The 27,778-nt window shown below is 38.4% G+C and overlaps 1 protein-coding gene across 1 annotated transcript in view; it reads left to right on the top strand.

Annotated features, from left to right (window-relative positions):
* Nucleotides 1-27,778, top strand: part of CNTNAP5 (contactin associated protein family member 5) — a 472,018-nt gene that overhangs the window by 396,984 nt on the left and 47,256 nt on the right. Inside the window, exons 15-19 of the mRNA XM_058195711.1 lie at nt 1,495-1,622; nt 3,888-4,058; nt 10,378-10,596; nt 13,856-14,095; nt 17,167-17,391. Of these exons, the coding sequence (XP_058051694.1) occupies nt 1,495-1,622; nt 3,888-4,058; nt 10,378-10,596; nt 13,856-14,095; nt 17,167-17,391 (983 nt within the window). The remainder of the gene's footprint in view (nt 1-1,494; nt 1,623-3,887; nt 4,059-10,377; nt 10,597-13,855; nt 14,096-17,166; nt 17,392-27,778) is intronic.

The following is a 27,778-nucleotide window of genomic DNA, read 5'->3' on the forward strand; positions in this document are numbered from 1 at the left end:
TTAAAAAATGCCCAAGTAAACAGATATATCTTTCTTGTCAAAAGAAATATTAATATATTGAGTGCCAGAGCATAGAATATCCCCTGTGTTTATTTTCTACTTGCCATTTGTTATATGCATATATAATGCCATATTATCTATATGTTTCATTGACATTTGCATTGTCACTGAAAAAGGGGGGAAAAACGGGGGGGAAAAACACAAACCAATTTCCAAAACCTAAAAGGTTTTTTGAAGATTGCTTTAATGGATTCCACAGAAATCTCCTATATCAGCAGTCTTCAAAACTGAATTAATCTCTTTGGCTACCCTTGAAAACCACTGAAAACTTTCAGCTGGTACAGCATGTTAAAAGCTAGGTTGTGAACTTTACATTAATTTCAGCATCTCTTCTATTTCTCCAGATATAATGCATACCTCAGGATGTTGTAACCATATAATGCAGCATGTTTGACCCCAAATATTTTACAGATCAGTTCTGAGGAATTCTTAGCAACAGTTTATATAATTGTTGTGTTCAGAAATACTCTTAAATAAGCTAGTCAAAGACCAATATAAGCATTCACACAATTCTTTCCTTTCCTTTCCTTTCCTTTCCTTTCCTTTCCTTTCCTTTCCTTTCCTTTCCTTTCCTCTCTTCTCCTCTCCTCTCCTCTTCACTCCACTCCTCTACTTTTTCCTTCCCTTCTCCTCCTTTCCTTCCCCTTTTCTTATTGTTTCAATATGGTACACAAACATTTGGGTCAATAAACTTTGAAAATCCACAAAAAGATTTTATTTAGTAACCAAATAAAGGAAGTTATACAAACCCAGCTTCTGCAAAGGTGGAGGCAAATGGGTAGCACTACTCACTTCTATTTGTGTCCACACAACAATCTTGTTATTATAACTGGTACCTCAAGTGTTGATTATCTCTGAATGGAATTATAAAATGTGAGCTGGCCTTCCTTGTCCTCCAAGATCCCTATTCTACTATAAGGTTGCTCAGGGACACCTTTACACAGCGCCTATTAGTATTTTCACACAAATTCTTTTCAGCACTTTGATGGAGGATTCCTAATTATGGGACACACTCAGTAAAGAGACTTGTCAGGCATTAGGCTAGCAATCTGACACCATATTAAAACAATTTTGGTTAGGCATTTGAACTAGCGTATATATTTTTTTAAGACTGAAGGTTTTTAGATGTTATTTTATTGCATTTGGACTATGAATGAATATATTTTACCCCAATATAGCAATTTGAAGGGGCGGGGAGAGAAACAGAGTGAAACAGGTATAAAATATGTTCAATATACCAATAGGAAGTTTTCTGTTATCAAAAGAGACTTTAAACATCATTTTTGGATCCAAATATATCTCTTTACCTCTAAATGTGCATCTTCCCACTCCCTCTTTACATATATTGTATAAATTGTATGTTTATAATTTCTCATGCAAAACTATTTAAGATTTCTACCCTGATATACATTTTACACATTTATCTATTTGTAGGACCAATGATACTGGCTTCCTTTCCTTTAAAGAACATTTACCTGTGAACCAGATAGTTATCACTGATACGAACAGACCTAATTCTGAAGCTGCCTGGAGAATTGGTCCTCTTCGTTGCTATGGAGATAGTGAGTATCAGCTCTTTTCAGCATCCTTATGAACAAGCTGTATAAGAAGTCGGTGTGTGTGTGTGTGTGTGCGTGAGTTTGTGTGTGAGGGACAGAGTTCTATTTGCACTAGTGATAACAGATACCTTCTAATAATTGCATTGTCTGATTGTTTCCTGAAATGAATTGTGCAGTTTCTAAAGAAGCATATTTTTCTAAATAATTTTCAATAAGACTTTGAGTGCTAGAGATTCAAATTAAAGGCTTGTTCAGACTTCTGTCTCCACAATGGGGGAATACAGATACATATGAGAAATGAACAAGCATGACATGAATACAGTAGGAGTTCCTCATTCATATCCTTCAGCAACTAATTAATACTGAGAACCTGTTCTCTTCATTAATTAGAAGTAATATCCAACCATCTTGCCCATTAGTAGTTGAAATAATTATTGGCTATAAAATTTTATGATTCTCTTCTAAAGCTGCTTGTGATGGTTAAACTTGGTGGTTACCATTTTCTCCTGTACAAAATTCCCCATATTGTTCAGTGTGAAGGACTTCCTTTTGCATTTCCTTGTTTCCTTGTTTCTCCCAACAATTCAGTTCATTGTATGAAAATGTTTATGAAAAGACAAAAAGTTCTGGCTTTGCCTTCCCATGTAAATATGTGTAATTATATCCTTCTGTCTGCCTACCTTTAGTTCTGCTTTCATCAAATTAAAAAGTACCCAATCAACTTTTTAAAAAGGCTTTCTCAATTATGCTTAGTATGAGGTTTGCCTTTTTCACAGCAGTTATACATTTCCTGGGTTCAGAGAAAATACTAAATTTTATGTTTAGTAAAATGCATTTACCATGTTCAGACAACATGAACTGCCCTAAGCATTTATAGCTTAACCTGATGCTTTAATTCACACAATAAAGTAAGACAGTGCTTAGATACCTACAACGCATTGGACAAAAAACTACCCTCCCCTATTCTTCAGTAGAACTGTGTTTTGTGCATATCTAGCCATTGGTCAATTAATCTGAGACATCCATTCTGTAATAAATATGAGAATTAATATATGTAAAACTATTGTTTTAATCCAATGTATTTCTCTGTGAAATGGTTTAAATGTATTTTCCATATTAATTCCTATTTATTTTGTGAAAAGTTTATTTGCTTTTTTGTTTTAATCACCCAAAATAATATGCAACTATCAACAAAATTAATCTTCCCAATACTTTTTTTTTTAGCACTTCAGGTCTTTAAAAACAATTTGGTCCGTATTAAGGTCTATGGAGGACCTCACTTTTTGCCTCACTCAGTTGGAAGAACTCTGGTTTTTTTTTTTTTTCTTTATCACATCCCTGAAGTCCTCAGTTCTCTTGGTCAGCAACTTAGTACTCTATAAAGTCATTAATTTGTCTACTCTAGACTCAACAAACATTTTCTCCAAGGAACACAGATTTATTGTACTTTTATATGCTGTACATCAGCCTGATAGATGTATCTGGAAAGCTTCACAAGCTTTAGTGGTTTTTTACCACAGTTTTTATTTTATTTTTTAATTTTAACATAGAATTTGAATGATTTTGTGTCAAATGTAAGAGAGGATTATGCCTGAACAATTATCACTGGAGTTGTGGTTCTGCTACTCCAAACTGTGTGTATGTACTGTATGGGGAAGGTTATGAATTTCACAGGGTAAATGTTATATTTGTGTTTACAAATAAAGTGTTTCCCAATTATCACCTAAGCAGTGCACAAAAGTGGCTGTTTATGGTGACACTAGTGAGTGTAGTCCACAATGTGGTGACTCTCAGTGATGGAATCCTAATTATGAGATTTTAGCCTAGTAAAACATGGCTGACCATTATGCTGTCAGATTTTTGAAGTCGCACAAGAAACATTTGTTTCAATTATTTATAAAATAAACTTTGAACGTGGCAAAGAATGACTCTAAAGAGAAGATTTTCGTCTGTTTCGTAAAAATGATTTCTGTTATATATCTAAAAATCTACATTTTCATTAATGCTTTACTATTAATTGTTTGCATACTTTTATTCATTAATTTGGATGCATTGTCATGATAAGTAATAAAATGAATGAATGAATGAATGAATGAATGAATGAATGAATGAATGAATGAATGAATGATGCCCATACCTAAAACGCAGAAGCCCTAACATGTTTTTCAACCTAAGTTTGATTTTTGTGTTTTAATGAACTCTGACTAAAGGCTACAGTATTTCTTTCCTTCTTCATTTACCTATAGAGAAGTTTGTTGTTCTTTGCAGGACAGTTCTGGAATGCAGCTTCTTTCAGCACCGAAGCTTCATACCTTCTCTTCCCCACTTTCCATGCCGAGTTCACTGCAGACATTTCTTTCTTCTTCAAAACAACCAAAATGTCTGGAGTCTTTTTGGAAAATTTGGGAATGAAAGATTTCATCAGGGTTGAAATAAGCTGTAAGTTTATTAACTGAAATTGCAGTGTATTGTTATTTTCCTGCAGTCACACAATGTCTATGGAGAAACTCATTCATCCAGCTCATGGTTGTCCCAAAGATATTTTTTTCAAAAGACAACTGGATTTTCTTGGTTTCTTCCTTGAAAAAGTTTTGCTTCACATCCAAGAAGTGAAACATTTTGAAGGAAAACAAAACAAGAAAGTTCAGTTGCCTTTTGGATTAAGTCATGTATGTTCTTCAGTGCTTAATATTTGTTAAGTTTGTGTCTGTGTTTTAAATCTTAAAAGTGGAGATAACATGCCAAAAGTTAAGAGGTTAGGACCCTTTAATATAATCAGTGTTCAGTGCCTTGAATCTTTACCCCAAACTCACTCGTTCCCATACATGTGTGTGTTTGCACGCACGCGCATGTGCATACATACAAAAACAGTCTTTTTCAAAGAGTTTCATTCAAATGAAGATAATATTATTTACTTCAGTGTTGACTCTGCCGGGCAGCTGTCTCTTATCTGAAGCAGCACACAAAATTGCTACTTTTCACAGAGAGTATATGAGTTATCAGCAGATTGCCTCTCCTTCTCTTCTTAGGTGATGATAAATAGTATTTATGTACAATTTATGTAACATCCTTTTGGAAAGCGGCTGGCATACCAATAAGGAAAGGGGAAGATTCCAGAATGCTGAGAGTGTCATAATAGCCTGTCAAATAAGCTCTCTCTCTTTGAAACTAAATTGCAATTGCTGCCTGAAGTATTAAGGCAGGCCCAGTACCTGGCCGTAGCCTGTTTTGAACTGGGACGCACAAGCAACAGGCATGTGCAGCTTGCATGCACAGCTCTACTTGCACTGTTCCACTTATGTGGACATAACGGTGGGCATAAACAATGCTGCACGCAAAAGCACGTACGCCTGCTGTTTGCATAGAACTATCCCCTCGCCTCCCTTCCACCACCACCTGTCCGCAAAGCCAGAAAGGTTGGAGACCACTGTATTAAAGGAAAAAACTAATTTAAGTCATCTTTTTTATCTGCTGTTGTAGTCTATTAATAGAGGGTATTGTGCTGTGGATTTAGACTGAAAAGAAGGCCTTTCTGGGAGATGTTTGATCATCAGGCTGAACAAACCAAGAACGAACTAATATCATTTTGTAAGGTCCCAGAAGTGTCCACGAGCCATTGAGATGCCAAAGAGACGAGGCTTGCAAAAAGTAACAGCTTTTTATTTATGGCCAAAGTAAAAAGGTTGGATGACAAAACTATAGGTTGGGTGATAAAACTATATCCAAAACTTACAGACAAAATGCATATAAGGAATAGCCACACTTAGGTAAAGTTTGTCTAGGATCTTATACACTTGTTTAGCCATTCAGAGACAAAAGTTTGTTATTCAATGTGGGCAGGGGTGAAAATCATTTACCTTCGCTACTGGTTCGCAAATGTGAGCAAGCGCGCCTTCTCCACACATGAGCAGAGCTTTCTGCACATGCGCAGAGGGTGATGTCCAGGCGGGTAGACAGAGCCTCCTGCTGCCGGTGCTACCAATTCACCCAAGCCGGATAGAACCGGCTGAATTTTACCACCGAATGTGGGCAATGCCTTTCCCATGGCCCCCCTATCCATGGAGTGTTCATTGTCCATGCTCTGTCCATGCTTTGTTATCTTACAGAGTATTCCTTGTTCTAGTGTGTTCGTGCTCCTAGGCAGCCATCCTCCCATTATCTATGGAGCAGCATGTTCCTGGGAACTGTCTCCAAGGATGTGCCTAGCTCTGAAGCACAGTACAGAAGCGAGAAACCAGATAGAAAAGGATATAATTCTTTTACAGAATGAATTCCTAACAAATGATTCCTAACCATAGTAAAATAATACAAGCAACTTCTTTAACAGAAGCAAAGAGCAAAGGTTAGATTGATTTGTGTCACTATGTCCTTTCAATTTTTTAATATGGTTATAATAACTCTGACATAAAATTTAATAAAATAAGGCCCCCAAGGTCCTTTGATTCATTAAACCCTTGGTAAAAGCCATAATGCATTATCACTAGGTAATGAGGTATGGTTTAGTGTTAATTGCACACAATCTCCTATTTGGGTGATACTTCAGCATGTTGTATTTCATTCTCAAGGCTCTTATGTTGTTTTTTAAGTATACAATCAAAGCAAAACATTGACATGAAATTACATCAGAATAATACAATCTGTCAAGATGATGGGTTAGCATGTGCACTGTAGAAATGAAAGAAATGTCTGGTGCAACACTTAGTCAGTTTCTCCACTGTGTTATGATTTTCTCATAGGGCAGATTATGCTTGGAGCTAAATGGCTGTGAGTACAGTCCACAAATCAGTTGATGTTGGTGCTGGAATAGAGTCTTAACTGTAAGGAGATCAATGTCATTGATTTCCTTCCATGAATAGAAGAGAGTTCCCAGTCCCCTATGCCTAAGAAAATTCATTCCTATGGATTGAAAGATTTTTATGAGTTATATATGTATGTATACCAATGGAGTACAAATTTATCAGAAATCTATCTTCTCCTTTACATAGCTAGAGATACAAATTAGGATCCAAATGAATGATTATAGCCATACTTCAGCCTTATTTTGTTAGTGTAATGAAACCCTGATGAAAGTAATGTTGCTTCCATGGCCTAAACTTTTTAAGAAACTGGAAAAGGTTGATAAATCAGAGTTACAACTTCTGTCCAAAGGTATTTTTCAGTGTATATACATAGTTATTATTGATCTAGTGTTGGCAATGTACCAGATGCCAGCTTCTTTTCTTGTCCTGTTGGAAATGAACCTCTCTTAATCTTGAAATTGATTTTGCCCGAAATGCAATGGTGAAATCTAAAAATTGTTGGTAGCGGTTCTGTGGGTTTGGCTTGGTGGGCGTGGCTTGGTGGTCATGTGACTGGGTGCACGTGGCTAACTTGACGTCACGTACATCACTCACTGTTAGAGCCAGAAGCTGCATGTTCTGAAGCACGTTCTGGCCCTTCTGAAGCCCCCAATGCTTTGAGTTTCCTTCCACCATCTGGCTTGACTGCCCAAGCAAATCTCAGAGCCTTCTCTTGCCCCACTCTCCATCCTGGAAGGCCACACATTTCCCCCACCAATCCTCCATACAAATAGCCTGCCCCATTTCTGCAAAGGCAGAACCCCTCCCAGGCAGGGTGATCCAAAGAGGGGAGGGGAATGCTGCAGAAAAGGCCGCCTTTCACCCATGCCTCCCATGCTGGCTCAATGGGGCTTGGGGCTCCGAAGCAGCCCACTGGATTCCCACCCAGCCACCTGCCTGCTCTCTTTGACCTCTGGTGCCACTCCAGGAACTCCGCCCGCATAGTCTGGTACTCTGGGGTAAGGAGGCTCAGCCATTCTGCCACTTGCCATCAGTGAAGAAGCAAAGTGAGAGGCGAGGAAGCTCCCCACACAGGGAGAGGGCCAGGCCAAGCCATACCACCACAGAGCCAGTGGCGCTTTCCCTTCATCTTGAGCGGTGGCGCTTACCTGGGTGGGCCAATGCGGGTAGCTCTTCATCTAGGTGCTTCCTTGCCTGCCACTGCCATTCTCATCGCCCTCCATCCCCGCCTGGCTGCAGACATCTGCCTTCCTGAAGCAACCTCCCAAAGCAACCCTGCCACCATTCGCTTTCGTTTCACAGCGAGAGAAGGAAGAAAGCAAACGGCGGCAGTGTAGCAGTGCTCCAGGAGGGCAGGCAGGACCTGAGGCAGAGGGGAAGGCAAGCGGCTGGCAGTCAGCCAAAGGTCCCACAGAAGCTGAGTGTACCAGACCCAAAAGGTGAGCAAGCCTTGTCATGTCCCTCTGAGGAGTCGAGCACAGCGGGTTTCCCTCCCCGCCCCGCTGCCAGTGTCAGCCTTACCTTCTAGATCCTCTGCCGGCATATTCAGTGTGCCCAACAGAGCCAGCACATTGTAAGGCTGATGGTGGGTGGCCCTTGGTGGAGATGCAACTGCTGCTCCGGAGCTGAGAGGAGCTGAGAGGAGTTTTTAAATTTATATTGGTTTTAAATGGGTTTTTATTATTTATATTGCTTTTTAATTCGGCTTTGTAGAATAAGTTTTTTAAATGTGGTTTTAGTGTGTATTTATATGTCTTTTACTTGCCTGTGAACCGCCCTGAGTCTCTCGGGAGATAGGGCGGTATATAAATGTGATTAATAATAATAATAATAATAATCTGCTCCGGGGCTGAGCCACAGTGGTGCTCTGAGAGGGCAGGCAGATGTCCAGGCCATGGGGCTGCTGCACATGTCCCGGGGCAGTGCAGCAGCAGCGTCTCCACCAAGGGCCAGCCACCCATCCACTGGCCAGGCCAGTCTGGACGCTGACCTCAGAAGGCAAGTGGGCATGAGGGGCTACCAGAAAGGCAGTGTGGAAGGCAGGCAAGCATGGCAGGACTGTGGGGAAGGTAGTAGGCTGCTAGCTCCCTTCCCCGCAGCCCTGCCATACTTGCCTACCTTCCACATGGCCTTCTGCTTGCCTGCCTTCACAAGCTGGCCACCCGGATGCTGTGAAGGCAGCGTGGAAGGTAGGCAAGCATGGCAGGGCTGTGGAGAAGGAAGTAAGCTGCTAGCTCCCTTCCCTGCAGCCCTGCCATGCTTGCCTGCCTTCCATGTAGCCTTCCGCTTGTCTGCTTTTGCAAGCTGGCTACAGGAAGGCCGCATGGAAGGCAGGGAAGCATGCAGGAATGCGGGCCACGGACCGATTCAGGTGCGTGGCCAGCCAGCGATTGCTATCGGCAAACCAATATCTGCTACCGGTTCACCCAAACCAGTCCGAATCGGTAGCATTTCACCCCTGCCTAAATGTCATACTACCAATTCTTCCTTCTTAGATTTCCAACCCACAACTGTGGTCTATACGTCCCAACTAATCCTCAGAAAAGATGAGGTTTATTGCAAGGGATGGAGATGAAATAAGAACTCAGTTCAAGTCTCCTTTTAATAAACTATCTACAGTAAAATGTAAGAGAAATGGCACAACAGGGTGGATTAGTTCTTGAAAATATATACTTCTTTCTTGCAATATAAAAAGAAAAAAATACTTAATTCTCTCACCTTTGTTTTTCCCTATTTATTTGGCTCTAAAGGCCAGTGTCTATAACCTCCAATTTTTTAAAGGCTGAACTATGCAAGTCTCAACATATCAGTGACTTAACTATCAGAATAATCTTTATGACATTCATAGTTTGACTCCACTTTTCTTTAAATCATTAAGAATAGAAACGTGCTCTCAGGTGTTTCTCTGACTTTCAGCAGAATAAAAAGTGATATTTTAAGGGAGGGAGGAAAATTTAAACAGCGTGTGTCATTAAATTTAATAATACACTTTGAACAAACATTCTAGTGTTTGAATCATGCTTAATATTGTCTATAATATGTCAACAAGTTGTACATCTGAATATAGCAAATGTAGGTGAAAATCATCCATTAATGTTCAATTACTGAAAATTAGGGCTGAGAATTGTATGAAAAACACTTTGGTATAGTTTTTCTCCCTTCTCTTAATATGATCTTGATATTTCCATCAGTATTGTTTTATTGAAATCATTTTTATGTCTTACATTTTCTCCTGGGTATTTTCTACACACTTTACAGGCTATTTTGATGATAATCATTGAATTTTTTAAAAGCAGATATTAAATAAATAGCACAATATTCGTGGAAATCTTCTATCTCACTGATCCTTCGCAAGGCAAATACATACCTTCTATTTCATGGGTATAGCAGCCTAATATTACTATTACTGCATTACTATTAGTCTTCTCATTGTTCCTATCACCCATCATCTCCCACTTATGACTGCATGACTGTAACTTTGTTGTTGTATCCTTACGATTTATATTGATATTGATTGTTTCCTAGTATGATTTGATTGCTCATTTGTACCTTATGACTATCATTAAGTGTTGTACCTTATGATTCTTGATGAATGTATCTTGTCTTTTTATGTACACTGAGAGCATATGCACCAAAGACAAATTCCTTGTGTATCCAATCACACTTGGCCAATAAAGAATTCTATTCTATTCTATTCTATTCTATTCTATTCTATTCTATTCTATTCTATTCTATTCTAATACATGAACCTAGAGAAAATGAGAATATCTGACCAGGAATTTGATTTCACAAAGAAAGTTTGGGTCTGTAGCTATGTACCGTAATATATAGATGATTCACTATGTGAATTCAATAATCACATAAGGTTAATAGTTTCGAAACTCTTAAAATATTACTACCACAGTTATGTACTTGTTGTTAACAGCATAACATACTAAGTTTCACCTTATACATTCCAGCTCCTAAAGACATCACTTTCACAGTTGATGTTGGAAATGGCCCTGTAGAGATTACTGTTCAATCCCCTATGCCCTTGAATGACAACCAGTGGCATTCTGTGCATGCTGAAAGGAATCTTAGAGAAACCTCTCTTCAAGTTGACAACTTTCCAAAGAAGACTTTAGAAGCACCTGCTGAAGGACATTTTCGATTGCAGCTAAACAGTCAATTATTTGTAGGTAGGTACAAGCATTATACTATAACCCACCCACCCCCAGCTTTTATTTTATTTTTTACAAATGCTATTCTCTTAGGGTAAATGAATACTCTTTTAACTATTGGATATTTGATATTACTGATTCCTCAATGAATTTCTATGGAAAGTTTAGGTACTTCTACTATTTGAAGATGACTTTAGCAACTTGTTTTTCTTGAATTTGTACACTGATATAAATTGTCCCACCAATGGATAACAAAACCAAAGACTAAACAATAGAAAAACGCTCAGAAGAATTCACAGAAAAAAATAATAACAGAGACTGTATTCCATTCTCAAACATGAATATAAATTACTATAGTTCACTGGCCAATTAGTATTGAACAGGGACCCACAATCCTAGCTTTTTAGGTTACCATAGTGTTTTGACTCATTGTGTGACAGAATATATAGTAATAGCATTAAACATAGAAAATGTATTGATGGTATACCAAAAGATACAATTTTGAAGATAAGCAATATTTTCCTTTTGATACCTATTCCAGAAACAGAATCCCAAAAGGCATTTAGTTACCATTTTTGCATACCCTTGAGAATATTCAACACGTGTAAATTCTCAAAATTTTCACCATTACAGAATATTTTATTATTATTATTATTATTATTATTATTATTATTATTATTATTTATTATTTATTAAATTTGTATACCGCCCTTCTCCCGAAGGACTCAGGGCGGTTCACAGCCAAGTAAAATAGACAATACAATATAAATACAATTAAAATACAATTAAAAAACTTATTAAAATTGGCCACAATTAAAATTTGAGACTAAAACCCATTAAAAAACCCATAAACTTAAAAACTAACCCAGGCCAGCGCAGATAAATACCGTATATACTCGAGTATAAGCCGAGTTTTTCAGCACATTTTTTGTGCTGAAAAACGTCCCCTCGGCTTATACTCGGGTCTATACGGCTTATACTCGAGTTTTTTTTTTTTTTTAAGCCCCTCGGCTTATACTCGAGTATATACGGCTTATACTCGAGTTGTTTTCTTTTTTCACATTTTACCGGACGGAAGCCCTGCCGGTGCAGTGAGAGGGCGGGGCGGGGGAGCCGCCAGCCTTCTCAGCTGAGGGAGGGAGGGTTTCCCCAACCGGTAGGTGCCTCATTTCCCACCCTCGGCTTATACTCGAGTCCCCAGTTTTACCCCAGTTTTTGGGGTAAAATTGGGGACCTCGGCTTATACTCGGATCGGCTTATATTCGAGTATATACGGTAAGTAAGTTTTAAGCTCGCGGCGAAAGGTTCGGAGGTCCGGAAGTTGACGAAGTCCTGGGGGGAGTTCGTTCCAGAGGGCGGGAGCCCCCACAGAGAAGGCCCTTCCCCTGGGTGGCGCCAGACGACACTGTCGCGCCGACGGCACCCTGAGGAGTCCCTCTCTGTGAGAGCGCACGGGTCGGTGAGAGGTATTCGGTAGCAGCAGGCGGTCCCGTAAGTAACCCGGCCCTATGCCATGGAGCGCTTTAAAGACGTTCACCAACACCTTGAAGCGCACCCGGAAGGCCACAGGCAGCCAGTGCAGCCTGCGCAGGATAGGTGTCACTCGGGAGCCACGAGGGCTCCTCTATCACCCGCAGCTGCATTCTGACTAACTGTAGCCTCGGATGCCCCTCAAGGGGAGCCCCATGTAGAGAGCATTGCAGTAATCCAGACGAGACGTCACAAGGGCGTGAGTGACTGTGCACAAGGCATCCCGGTTCAGAAAGGCGCAACTGGCGCACCAGGCGAACCTGGTGGAAAGCTCTCCTGGAGACGGCCGTCAGGTGGTCTTCAAAAGACAGCCGCTCATCCAGGAGAACGCCCAAATTGCGCACCCTCTCCATCGGGCCAATGACTCGCCTCCCGACAGTCAGCCGCGGACTCAGCTGACTGTACCGGGATGCCGCATCCACAGCCACTCCGCCTTGGAGGGATTGAGCTTGAGCCTGTTTCTCCCCATCCAGACCCGTACGGCTTCCAAACACCGGGACAGCACTTTCGATAGCTTCATTGGGGTGGCCCGTGTGGAAAAGTACAGCTGGGTGTCATCAGCGTACAGCTGGTACCTCACACCGAAACCACTGATGATCTCACCCAGCGGCTTCATATAGATGTTGAACAGAAGGGGCGAGAGAATCGGCCCTGCGGCACCCCACAAGTGAGGCGCCGCGGGGCCCACCTCTGCCCCCCCGTCAACACCGTCTGCGACCGGTCGGAGAGATAGGAGGAGAACCACCGATAAACGGTGCCTCCCACTCCCAATCCCCCCAACCGGCGCAGCAGGATACCATGGTCGATGGTATCAAAAGCCGCTGAGAGGTCTAATAGGACCAGGGCAGAGGAATAACCCTTGTCCCTGGCCCTCCAGAGATCATCCACCAACGCGACCAAAGCCGTCTCAGTGCTGTAACCGGGCCGGAAGCCGGACAATTTTATTTAAGATAAAATTGAAATGCAAGTCTTTGGGAGATGATTTTCACTGTCTTATGTTTAAAAATATAAATCCTACAATCTCAGAGTTATTTCTCATGCCTGACTTTTTTGGTTTGGTTTTGAACTGCAACTATTGCAACATATGGTTTTGATTTTCTACACCCAATATTCTAGATGTATGTATTTTTCTAGTTGCAAAATTATCAAATGAAGATGAAACCAACAGAAATGATAGAACGGGAGACTTAAATGATGGTAATCCCATGATTTACAAACATGTAAGTCTAAGTACAAATCTCCGAAGCCCATGTCTATATTATATTTTAGGTTACTAACTTTATTTCAACTGTTTCCTTCACTTATACTATCATTGCATATTAGACTCTCACTAGATTGCAGAAAGGACATCCTGCTTGATAATTAGGTCAAGATTGCATGTTCAATAAACAATACTGGAGGTGGCTGATGGAATAGAGAATACCCACCTCCCAGCTTTGTGCATTTTGTTCCTTTCCTCTCTATCCTGCTCAGTTTCATTTTAGTTGAATTTTTAAATATAAGATCTTTATTTATTGTTTTATATGGCATTTTATTCCAAGTTTGTAAGCCACCTAGAGTTGTCTTTGATGAGATGGTGGAATACTAGTTTGAGAAATAAATAAATAAATACCCCCTCATACATTAATATGGAATCAATGGGAAATATATTTTTACAATATTGTACAATAAAACCTTAATGAGAATTTCATTTGTTAAAGGGTCAGTTGTTAAAATATAAGCTTTACCTTATTTATACCTGAAACAGGAGCATCTGCATCCAAACAGAAAGGTTTTATGGGATGCATTCGCTCTCTACATCTAAATGGACAGAAACTTGACCTTGAAGAGCGAGCCAAAGTGACTCCTGGAGTCAAACCAGGATGTTCAGGTCATTGCAGCAGTTATGGTAACCTTTGCCAGAATGGAGGGAAATGTGTGGAAAAACCCAATGGCTACTTGTGTGACTGCACCAATTCACCATATGAAGGACCATTCTGCAGAGAAGGTAGGATGGCTGAATGGATTCTCACATTTCTTTTTGCTCATCCAGTGCACCTTGACCAAACTGTATTATACCAAAATGTCACTTTCTAATTTAAATTGTCTAGATCAATGGTTCTCAACCTGTGGACCCCTGGGGGCCAAGATGTCATCACAGGAGTCCCTAAAGTCTTAAATAAATGTTATTATTTTGAATGTTGAATTAGGTCTTTGGGGTCCGTGGCCGTAATCCTTGGCCACAAAAGGTATTTAAAGGGGGTCCATGATGAACAAAAGATTGAGAACCACTGATCTAGCTTCTCAACAAATCTTGCATAATTTAATATATTTTTGGGGTGAGAAGGTGTGCCAGCTTTTTTCTCTATTTCCCTACTTTCATTAGGAATTTGTGAATTCTATTTTATTTGTAAGAGCTTTGGTGGAACAGTGGTTAGAATGCAGGCTACTTCTGCTGACTGCCAGCTGCCAGAAGTTTGGCAGTTTGAATCTCACAGGCTCAAGGTTGACTCAGCCTTCCATCCTTCTGAGGTCGGTAAAATGAGGACCTAATATGTTGACTCTATAAACTGCTTAGAGAGGGCTGTATATAAGTCTAAGTGCTATTGCTATTTTTCCTCTGGCAGATTGGCTGGCTGGTAAGATTGTTAGTGTATACAAAACTGTAGCTCTGTGCCAGTAGATATTGAGGTTGCAATCCTCCATCCTTTCAGCTGAAGCAACTTTAGGGTCTCATGTCAATAAGGGCACCAGATCAACCATCTTCTTCCCACTGTCAATTGGGTGCCTGACTGGTCTTATACTGCTTTTCACATGCAGAGGAAACTTTTTCAATGTTAATGATGCAAAGGTTCAATTTGGTGTCTTTAACTAATGTATCATTGGTGCACTCTCTCACCGTTTTGTTCAAAAAACCACTAGATTCTACCCAGACGTCCCATAATAATAATAATGTATCTGATTTCAGAGATGCACATGTGGAAACTAGTAATCTAGATATATAATAATTTTAAACCTGGAATGAGGTCATGTCTTCCAGAATATGAAACTACTTTAATTGGCAAGACTTTTCTCATTTGAAAACTCAAATAACAAACAAGCAAAAAAGTAGTGGAAAAATCCCTTGATGGTTTATATTTTTATATGTCCTGTGGAACTAACTTCTCATGGCTTGGGAATTAATTATTTTTGGAGTACTTACTTTTGTAATTATATGTTAATGCACTAAGATGATCATCTGAGAGGAAAAATGAAACACAGTGTTCATAAAATGAAGACAATGTGTATTTGTCATAACTTTATAGAGATATTAATTTCTTATAGTTTACGAGAAAAGAACTTGGGCTTTAGATGGCATTTTAGGTGGGGTGAAAAACCCTAACGATCCTCCATAAACCATCTCTTTCTTTAAAGATTATAGCCCAGATCTCTTTGAGCCTTTCAGTTCTAATTGTTACTGCCTCTTGCAAACTGGCAAAGCCCTATTAACAAGTGATCCTTGGCTACTTAAAATGGTTGGAAGAACATTGTATAAAGTGCACAAGTCCTGTTTGAACAATGGGCATGGTAAATAATACAGTGCCCTCTATTCAAGTAAATGAGCTTAACTGCGTTTTCATATTTTCAAAAAGAAGGAATGATATTTCTTCTTTACACTGGCAGCTTAAATCAAACTAAAACATTATGTTATGTTTTCCGACAAACTAAACATTACAGGATGAAATGAGGTTTGATTTGAAAAGATCCTTCTCTGACCAGGCACCCTTCCCCAATCTCCTCCAGATTTACTTTTCTTTTCGGGAGAACAAATTATTTTGCTAGGTGAAGAAATCGGAACAATGTCAAGAGTAGCATATTTTTATGATCTTCTAAAGTCAATTTTAGTGAGTGTAGGGTTTTTTTTCCTAGCCAACATGGCTTATTTCCCCCCACCCACCCACCCCTTTCCTAAAATAAGTCACACTGACAAATATTTTGACTTTTCATAGTGATTGTCACTGAGTAACCAAGAAAGCATGGATTAGGATAGGATCTTCTGAAAAGCAAACAGCACGCCAGGATCCATTCTATTATTTCCTTGACTGTTGCCAATGATTATTTTATACAACTTTTAAATATTTGAAAATGTTGCTGCTATTTCTCAGTATTCCAAACAATGAAACCCCCTAGGCAATGTAATCAGAAGCCTTCACTGAAAACCACAACCTGCTGGGAGTTTGTCCTCCTCTATGGACTCATCTCTCAACTTTTACTGACTGACTTCTTACAGTGATTCCAGAATCCATCCTCCTCCACATGTTTCAGTCTCGTTTGGCCCCCTGCCTTTCTGTACAACCAATCAGGCAGCAGCAGAGAAATACTGCTATTACACTGCATGTTCAGTAAAATGCTTCAGGCTGGCAAAAGTTTATCTGGTTCAATACCATACTTCCTCTGAGAAAGAATACACAGTCCTCCATTTGCAACAATTCATTTAGTGACTGTTCGAAGTTACAAAGGCACTGAAAAATGGTGATTTATGACCATTTTCACATTCATGACCTTTGCAGCATCCCCACGGTCATGTGATCCAAATTCAGCCACTTAGCAACTGACTCATATTTATGACAGTTGCAGTGTCTCGGGTTCATGTGATCCCCTTTTGCAACCTTCTGACAAGCAAAGTCAATGGGGAAGCCAAATGCATTTAACAGTTGTGTTATTAACTTAACAAGGGCAGTGATTCACTTAATAACTGTGGCAAGAAAGGTCGTAAAATGGGGCAAAACTCACTTAGCAAATGTCTCACTTAGCAACAGAAATGTTGGGCTCAATTGTGGTTGTAAGTCGAGGACTTCCTATATCTAGATTGTCAGATTTGTATCCACATTGCAAATAAGGGGAATAAAGATCCATCTGTGGAGAGATTTGGAAGTGTTTGGTTCATACAAAATTCGTATTTTCGACTGTAGACTGTAAAACACAAAGGACACACAAATGCATCTGCTTTGTTGATTCTAAAAATTCAATTTCAACAGCTCCAATAGTTTTCAATCTACTGCACTGAATCTGATTTGTGTGTTTTCTTTGTATTTTTAGAAGTCTCTGCAGTGTTTGAAGCAGACACTTCTATTACCTACATATTCCAGGAACCTTATCCTGTAACTAAAAATGCAAGTTCTACATCTTCGGCCATTTATGCGGGTACATCCATATCCAAGGAAAACATCGCTTTTACTTTCCTGACAGCAAATGCTCCAAGCCTTCTGTTTTACCTCAATGCTTCTTCTCATGAGTATCTGGCTGTTATTTTGTCCAAGAATGGTAAGTGTGAATGTAAAGCTTTACAATTCCATGACAATATAGCTTCAGCAGGACCCACTCAAAAAACAAAATTGAAGGGAAGCTTTGGAACCTGGTTGCATAAATACCATCATGTTATGAATTTTAATTACCCGGCTAATCAAATTTTCTACTCTTATGGTTCCATCCAGAACCATAAAAATATGTCCTTTCCTAAAGAGCCATATTGCTGAAGGTGAATAGTACTGTGATTCACAGTTGCTGACAATGCATAATATTATTTGCATTTGGCAGAAATCCATTTGCTTCACATAATTTTTATGAGAATGAAAAATGCTCATCCTGTGAAATTATATCTCCAGGTAGGTATACCTAAGTGTACAAGAGTGTTCATGGAAACCTGACCCACTGATTCTTTAACACATTATATTTCTTTATTTCTACTTTTTCAAATTTATCTGGTACTAGCTGATACCCGTGCTTTGCTACGAAACTATGTGATCAGGCTTGCTAAATTGACACATATCTGGAGAAATGAAGGCTGCTGCTGAGGCCCTACCATGATACTCCCTATCCTGTGGTAGACCTGCCCCTGCACTTTAAATGTTGGCATAAAATTTCCCTCCTTCATCTCTCTGGCTCCAAAATATGTCATTTGGAAGCATCCATTGTACTTCCGGGCAGCAGAAAGAAAGTGTTCTGCCAGTGGATGCTGGTGGGTGAGAAGGCTGTGTAAGGATTCAGGGAAGGCTCAAGGGAAGGGAGCTGGACTTTACCGCCACTCCAGCACATCCCAGAAGTCTCGTCCTGCCACTTCAGGGCACGGCACCAAGCACAGGGTAACTGGGGTCCGAGATCAACGACTTTTTCCCTGGAGTAATCAATCTGAGGTTCATATTTAAAACCAAACAAAAACTTATTAGTCCAAGACATTGATCTGACTTGTGATATCTTCTCATAGTATTTAGCTGTAACTGCCTGATTAACATAAGGATTATTCGATGCATACTTTTTTACAGCCTCTCTATTGACTTTGGGATGATTTTGACAATACGTTTTTGCAGCTTCCCTTACTTGTGTTTTCCTAATCACATCTGTAAATCTTTTCCTGTGTTTTTTCCCCTCTTTTCCCTTTAACTGGTGTTACAGTAGAAGGAACAAATTCGTCTGAACTGAGGAGGTCAGTGTAAGAAGTTATTTGGGGCTGGGACGCTAAGCAGGAGAAATTCAGTTCACAATCTGTTGGCTCAGTGGTGGTCGGTGATTGAAACTCATAAGGGAATATCTCTCCCACCACCTTGAGTTCAGAAGCAGTTCCATAGGTGGAAGGCATAGACATTTTGGTGAGGTAGCAACGTTTAGTACTGTAAGGAGTCCCAGACTTCTCCTGAGTGAAGGAGTGGAACGTCTGCCAATTTGAACTGGAGGTAACAGAATGTGAGGCAACCGGCAGTTGGAACAGAGTTCTTGTGAGGTGGGGAGGGGGAATAGAACATCTAGTTCCTTAGCATCAGAGTGTTGGGACAGGGGATTGGCAGTTGGAACAGGGTTCCCTTCAGGTGGGGAGGGGGAGTAAAACGTTTAGCTCCTTAGTATCAGAGCATGTTAATATAATTACGTATATGAAATACTAATGATCTGATGGTTATTTTGAAAAATCCTTTCTTAGTGAACACCTAGAAGCCAAGAGGAACATACGTGCCAAATTATCATGTTATTAATGGTTACAGTGAGTTTCTGATGTTTTACATGGACATGTTTGAATTTTGAGGATTTTTTGTAATAATAGACTACCTTTATATAAGTAAAGATACAAAACAATTCAACCTCAGTTTTTATTGCAATCCCCGACATTTTCATGTAGTTTTCTATTATTCCTTCCCATGTGTATTTGTTGGGCATATCCATAATATACCTACACATTTTTGAAAACTTCTTATATATGAAGATATATAAAAACCCTTATCTCCACCCTCATGAAAATATTTCATTCCCCATTTTTGAAGATAACTAGTTATCCAACTATTAATCTTAAGATTTCAGTATCGGTTGCATCTCAGTGCAAAGAACAGTGGGAAACTAATAAGCTTTCTTTATAACCTTTATAGTGAATTTGGACAAATCCCATTCATTGCACTGCCTTGCTTTAGAGATGGTGGTGGGCAGATTCATGGGACCTATTTGTTAAACACAAATAATATGTATATTTATCTATCCTATCATGTCTGTAAAACCTGAGTCAAAAGAAGCCTCATGTAGTGCAGAAGATTCAAACTCCTAGTAAATTTCACCACTGCAGAGAAAGTTGCACCATTTCAATACTTTCTTGCAATTCTTCAGCTTCTCAGAAGACTCAAATATTTTTCCCTAACAAAACTTGAATCAGATTTTTGAATAGGCCCAGAATGCTTTTCCTCAATGATGGAACTACAGTATATAAATTGGACACTGACATTTTAATTCAAGGCTTGCCTAGTGGAATTAAGCCCCCTTGCATTTATTATGCATTAATTCTGGTAAATGTCTGAATAAGTCTGGTCCTAGAAATTTACAGTGACATCACTAATTATAATTTATTTTGTTCCCTTACATTCCCTGATTGTTCCTGGAAGTTCAAATTGATTCATTTATTTATGTGCCCAGTGCTTAGTTGTATCATCACTGACCTTTGTTTATTTCTTGAAATATGCTTTCCAATAATTTTTAGATCAGAAAAAAAATGGTATTTCAAGTGAATAATATGAAAGTACTGAATAAAAGGTTTAGCTATCTGTCCCTCGATCTAACATGATGGACTTTGACTTGAAGATCATAGCATTTTAATCTGTTATTAAGCTGCTCATCAGATGCCTTCTAAATTGTTCTGGGCCTCCTCTTTTTATATTCCCTGAAACAAAATGAAAAGTATTAAGATTATAGATTATATAGGACATCTAAACCTCAGCCACACTTTGAACTCAAAACTTGATTTAAATCATATCAAAAGATTTTTCTATATGCAATAAAGCTAATAACATAGATTCTTACTAAATCGGTGTATAAGACCATTATATCAATCAAAAGTCCTATGTTATCAGAAACTTGATGCCCCTTATGAAACCAATTTGTGCAGGATGAATGATTGCAGGTAATATCTTCTTCCCAAAGTAGCTGTTACAATCTAAACTTCAAAATGTATTAGATATTAGACAATAATTTGTTCACAAGATAGGATCCTTACCAGCCTTCAAAATTACACTAGAATAAGTTACATATTAAAAAGCTGAAAGGGCTTTCTTTTCATTTCTGTAATAACTCTAGAAGCCACTTTCTCCTTGAATTCTTTATACCATCCTACAGCTATTCTATCTTGCCTGGAAGCCTTTCTTTATTTTATTAAATCAATAACTATAGATTTCCTGTAATATTCTGGGTGCAGCCCAACATACCTGGCTATACATCCAAAGTTTCTGGGAGATTTATTATGCTGAAAAAAACATTTATCTGATTATTAGCTATACCTATATATGAGGAATGTAAATTATAGAATAATAAAAAAAGAATTAATTTCATTACCATTCAGGTAATTTGTTTCCCTGGCTCCAAATGTCTTATTAGATTTTCTACCATTCTACAAATGTTTTCAACAATAATGCAATAATTTCCTAGGTTTTTCTGCCTAAACACAACAAATTTGTTTAACTTGATTTTTTTTAAAGTGTTCTGTCCTTGCATATTTAATTTTAAATATAATAATAAAGCATACAATTAGTCCAATTTCAATATAATACATCTCATACATCCTGAGTGTGTTTTATGGTATGCCCATTCAGTGCATAATTAATTTCTAATTCATGTTTCCTACATTGTGGTTCAGGTTACTTTCTACCATATCACATTGGATAAAATGTTTTAAATGTATCCCAAGCATTCCACAAATTAGTTGAATCTCTATTTATCATGCTTTGCGATCTATTAAATCTTTGTTTTGTTGTTAGCAGATCTTCCAGCAAGGAAATAGTAGGAAACCACTAACTGGGATATTCTTATCCAAGGTGAATAGCATTAGTGTAAGTGTACGATCAGAATTAAAACTTAATTAGTACTGCATGTATCAACTGAATTAAGAACCAGATCAGTGGTGGGATTCAAATAATTTAACAACCGGTTCTCTGACCTAATGACCAGCTGGGTAGGCGTAGCTCGGTCATCATGTGACCATGTGGGCATGGCCAACTCAACGTCACTCACGTTGATGGGCACTTCACCTTAACTGTTACAATGTAATAAGAGTTAACTAGAGAGGCAATTTCTGTAAGCAGAGCAATAAAGATTAAGCTAGAAACAATACCAGAATGTTTCCTTCCTGCCTTCTTTACAAGATTAGCCCTGTAAAGTGGAAAAAACAAAATAAGATTTCTTCCAACAATCAGTTCTCCAAACTGCTTAGAAAGTTAACAACCGGTTCTCCCGAATAGATGCGAACTGGCTGAATCCCACCACTGCATCAGATGTGATATTACGAATAAAGCAGTCTTGAGCATGTGCCAGGTGGGGGAGATTTAAAAAGCAAACTTTCACCTGCTGGAGTTAAGCATTCTCCATATGTCCATTTAATTACATTCCTGGATGTATCTGTAAAGAACAGTGCAACTTTTGGACTGTTTTCTTTTCTGAAAACTTAATTCTGGTCTAATATTAGATTCAAAACTCAGTTAAAGACAATTGGCAACAATGATCTAACTTGTCCCAAAGATGCTTTTTCAAAAGGCAACTGAATTCTCTTTGTTTTTCCTTGAAGATGTTTTGTTTCTCATCCTAGAAGCTTCTTCAGTTATGAAGAACTGAATGGAAGGATTTATATTCCTTGCAGTCATGTGGTAGTTAGCACTCTTTTTGAAAATGAAATGTCTTCAGGGAAATCAAAGAGAATCCAGTTGCCTTTTGAAAATTTTGCAGCATTTTCTCTGGCTATAAGAAGAGTTTTGCACAAATCTCTTTGCTTTTGTATTAATTACTCAGAAAGTAGATCAACAAACAACATAAGCTTCTTTCCCTCATGTTCCAAGCTTGTTACGATTCCAGCGGTTTCTGAAATTTTGTCTTGATCAGACTTTTCAAAAACTTCAGTGAGGAAATGATTCCTAGATTGTGCAAACTTGCTTCTAGGTGGCACTCAATAAACCTCCTCTGAAATTGCAGTGGAGGAAAATAATCCTAGAAATATTTCAATAGCTTCTATTAAATTCTTATTATTATTCTGAAAAGGAAAAAATGAAAGTAACCACTTTTCCCCCTGCTCCTTTAGCCTTGGATACAATCTCAGCCTTCTTGCCTAGAGACTAGCTCTTTAATTATTATGTCTCAAGCAGTTAAAGCTGCAATTAATTTCTCATTTGCTTCCAATTTAACTTCTTGGTCTTTTAACTGCTTCTTGAACTTGCTGTATCTTCTCTCAGCCTTCTCAGCAAATTGCTAAGGTAGTAAATTTAACATAGAATAATTTTAGTGATGTTTATTTTGTGAATGTCAGTTATAATGTTTAGTGTAAACATAGTATCTGTATATCTCCCATCACAAGTGAGGCACCCACTAGAGTTCCCATCTGATGAGGTGGATTTTTTTTAAAAAAAAATTAATCTCTTTAACTCTTGAAGCTTTACATCCTAACTCTGTAATAACCTGTCCAGAACCTGGGAATGGGGACTTTATGCAAGTTTGTGCTGTAGGAAGAGAAAAAGGAATCTGCTTCCTAGTTTTATGAACCATTATAGGTAATCTCCACTTACCAACTGCTTGTTCAGTAGTGGTTTGAAATTATAACAATGCTGAATGAGAAAACTTGTGGCAGGTCCTCAAATTTTCAGCCACTGTAGCCATTAAATTTTGTAAGTCTCCCATGTGTGAATTGGATATTTATACACCTTTCTTTAATAAATAAATGAATCCCCTCTGTCACATGAATGCAATTCAGGCATTTGGCAGCTGGTGCACATTTCCAAGTGTTGCAGCATCCCCTGCAGTCACATGATTGTCATTTATGACCTTCACAGCTGACTTTCAACAAGCAAAGTCAGTGGGGAAGCTGGCAGGAAGTCAAAAGTCATGGTCATATGATGGTGCACTAAATGACTGTGGGTGATTCACTTAAGGCCCACCACCGGAACTAACAAACTGAAATTATAAGTCAGGTTCAGTCATGGGATATTTCACTTTATGATCACGTAGCTTACTGATGGAGCTGATGGTTCCAATTGTAGTTGGTAAATGGACGTCGTATATATTGTTGTCCCAAAATGATAAGAAGCAGCCTTTAAAGTTCTGCTACTTATCCTTATTTGCTGTCAATTTATTCATATAGCACACAATCTGCAGCAAAAGTAATAATAAAAGCTATCACTTACATTTCCATGGTATTTCCAAAAAAATGTCCATGTGAAGCTAAAATATAGTGTCATCAAAAATGCACCTATTATAATGTGCATCTTTCCTTAATATAACAATCTTTTAAAGCAGTGTTATCTATTTTTTTATGGAGAATTAGCCCTAAAATGAACCTTTCTATACCCAGTTTTGAGCTGCCAACTGCATGGTAAAAATTCAGAACCGTGCAGATTTTGTCATAAAGCTGCATTCTACATCATTGGTCAGAAAGTTTTTAATAGGATAAGTTCGATTTAAAATGAAAACTTAAAAAAATTCTGCCCACTCCCAATAAACACTTTTCATTTGTTTAAAGATCCTTTCACATGAAAGTTATACTGCTTTCTGTTCCAATAATGCAGATGTAGAGTGCACTCTATGCAGTATAGAGTGACTGAAAGGGTAATAGGGAATAAGAATAATATGGTGCATATGTTATCCATTTATTTTGCTCTCAGATGAGATACTAAATAGGTGCATGTTAAAGAATTTGAGTCAGGTCAGTTGATTTAGCATCTAGAACTAAAAGCAGAAACCTGAAATCTGAAATTTTTTTACTCAGTCAATGACCAGCAACGTAAGATAATAAAGATGCAGATAAAAGACAGCAATTACAATCAGAATCAACAAGGACAAGGGCGTCCAGTTATATATTGACAACTGTAAAATAAATCTAATATTGTATACTCTAAAGAATCCTATTACAATAATACCCTATTTATTTAATAATAATAAACTAATATAATAAAACAGCTTATTAAAATATATGTCCTCTAAATATTATTAGAAAATAACTAAGCAAAATATTGATAAAAATAATGAAATTTAGACCTTTAACCAGTTTTTCCTTATTATCATTGCAGCAGCACAAATTTTTGCTATTGTACAAGTGGTAGCTAGATTCGAGTCCTGAAGAAGATGGTTATCTGATCTCACTAGAAATATCTCTAATAGAGGGAAAATGTATGTTAATATGATATTCCTGTAGAACTTGCAGCACAATAAGACATGTGAGATGTTTTCAGCTTCCCCATTGCCACATTTACAGGTTTGCTCAGCTATTGGGATTTTATCATACCTGCCCTGCGGGAGTGCTGAGGAGATAAGCAAAAATCTAGTTATGAGGTAATGATTCTTCCACATGTTTCAATGTCACTTCCTTTTGCACAATATGGCTAATATCCTCCTTTATTCTTCTGAAATTGGCTTTGGTTTGTATCAGCTCTAATGGTAACTGCTGCTAAAGAGAGCTTCCCATTTAATCACCATTTGAGTTCAGCTCTGGCTCCTAGCTTTATATCTGGCTAAAGAGGAACATTTATTAATTTGCAAGTTTGTTATTCAGTAAGCAGAACCTGTGCATGTGAAAATCTATGCTCAATCATAGTAAAGACCATTCTGCTTAGTGAGGCTTCCTACCACATTTGGGATAAATTGGGATGGGAGTATATTAGTGTAGAAAGGAGGTGATGAGAAAGAAAACTTGTGGTTAAGCAGAGTTAAATCTTATGCTGGAATTGGCTCTTAGTGTTGAGGATTGAAAAATCATTATGGATGAACTGTATTTATTATTATCAACAGCATGGACAAGTTGCTTAGGATGTTTAGGGGTGCTTCTAATGCTGACAACGGTGAAAGATTAAGTGTGAAGCCATGAAAAAATGGGCAAACCGAGAGCTCCCAAAATGCGCACCATACATTTTGAGCTTTTCTAATCTTAATACTTAGCATTTTGAATCCCTGAGTATGCAAGATGAATGTCAAGAGGCCACCTCTTAGCAAAAACCTCTGCGTAGTAGACATTTTTAGAAGGCATGGAATATAAAGCTGAATTGATAGAGACTATTTTCCTACTTATGGCACTGCAGGTTAGTGTGAAGGGCCAGGAGATGTACAGAAGATTCAAACTCAGCAGCCAAGAGACAGTAATTGGATTAGAGAAAGAGAGAGGGGAAAAAAGCAATTCAAGCAGTATGCAGGTAATCTGCACATTGCATTTTGGTAGCCCCATATGTCCACGTAGGCTGTTTGGGATAAAACCCATTTAATAGCTATAGGCAGCAGAGGACAGTTGGAAAATGTCTCCCGACTTATTAACAATAGGCAGCAGAGGGCAATTGGAATAAGACTCCCTCCCCACTTTTTATATATGCATCCCAAGCAATATATTGGATATGACAGGCCATTTGTCTTCATGATACTATCGTTTCTCAAGAGGCCTGCTTTGGCCTGTTGTCTGCGCACCTTGTTGAAAGCCCTATAAAGAACACATCTCTAGGGTCTTGTGCTTTGTGAAACTCACAACGTATTACTTTCAAGGAATGCTGAAAGGGAAGGAAAGCATGCAGGTTTTTAGCCATCCTGACCATAGTCTTAACAGAAGTAATTGAACCAAGCAAACTTGGTTATGCATCAGCTGAAACTCTGAACTCCCCATCACATTTGGCAGGGCGGACCTGTTCGGCAAAATAATTTGGATGTCAAATACATTTAATAATTTATTATTCTTCCTCAGATTTAAATCATTAAGTGAAATCTTCCCTTAAATAACGGTTGCTATTCTGTGATCGTACAGATTATTATGAACAGAACGGGTGGAGAATAATCCAGCATAAACCAATTTGGTGTAGTGGTTAAGGCTTCTGGCTGAAAATTGGAAGACTCTGAGTTCTAGTTCTGTTTTAGGCACAAGTCCACCAAGGTGAAATGGAGCCAGTTATTCTGTCTCAGCCCTTGGAAGCAGGCAATGGTAAACCATTTTTGAAAAACTTTGCCAAGAAAACTGCTGGGACTATTACAGGCAGTCTCCAAGAATTGGACACAATGGAGTGGAAGAAAAAAAAAATCTTTATAATCTTTTACAAAAAAGATCAAGGAGTTAAAAAAAGGGAGGGGGGAGATAAATGGAGAGTGGTTCATAGATAAACAGTAAAACATTATAGAAGATTTGGTCAAAGACCATTCCAGGTCCACGTTCCATTCCAAACCCATCATCATTTATACTTTGCTTTAAGTCAGCAACCCCCAATCTTTTGGACACCGGAGACCAGTTCCATAGTGGGTGGCTTTTCCACAGACCAGAGACAATGTAGTTGCATGCATTGCCTGGATCCTGCATGTATGTAGATGAGGCTTCACTACCCACTCCACTAGAGAAAGAACTGAGAAGCTCTCTTGCAGCATTTCTCCTGATCCAACAATAAATTGATTCAGTTTCCAGTCAGGTTGGAGACCATTTCCATTCTTCCCCATTCCTATGTTTCTATGTTTGCTTAGGAGGTTGTTAACTTTTCATTAAGAGGAGTTGTTTACCGCAGTTGTTGGTAGGAGAGTTCTGCTTGCCTATCTTGATTTGCAATGAAACACAACCCTTCCCTCCAGTATAGTTAGTTTCACTCCAAGCATTAGATTGAGTAAGAATGACATCTGGGTGCAACAACAGCTTCAGTTACCAAAAGTGTCAGCCTCCATTAAGATTTTAATCTGGCCAGGGCTGCTACACCTTTCTCAATGTGATAGCACTAGCATTGAAGATTCTTAAAATTGGTGCTATTTTCTCTGTGATCTCCAAAGAACAGTACTCCAACAACATCAGGCTTATTCAAGTTACAAAGTTTTATTAGTTGATCAAAATATAAAAATACACAAAAACAAAGAAAAATAAAACTAATGGGGAAAGGGGGAAGGAAAAAGCAAAGAGGGACATGTGTAAGATAAAAGGGAAAAGAAAAAGGAAAGCATTGACTCCCTATTCTTTTTAGGATAAGATAATAACATACAACCTCAACTTTTTACTTTTACACAATAATATCTACTAGCCTTTCCTATAACAACAAAACTATCTAATCAGCAAAACCCAAAATCAAAGTTTCATTTTTTTCCCTCTCAAGCACAAATTCCAGAAGTGGTTTCCAAATAGAAACAAAATTAATTGAATTATTTTCTTTAATCAAAGCAGTCAATTTAGCGGTCTCTGTTAACTCCATCAACTTTTGCAGACATTTTT

Source organism: Ahaetulla prasina, chromosome 1, assembly GCF_028640845.1.
Source record: "Ahaetulla prasina isolate Xishuangbanna chromosome 1, ASM2864084v1, whole genome shotgun sequence".
NCBI lineage: Eukaryota > Metazoa > Chordata > Lepidosauria > Squamata > Colubridae > Ahaetulla > Ahaetulla prasina.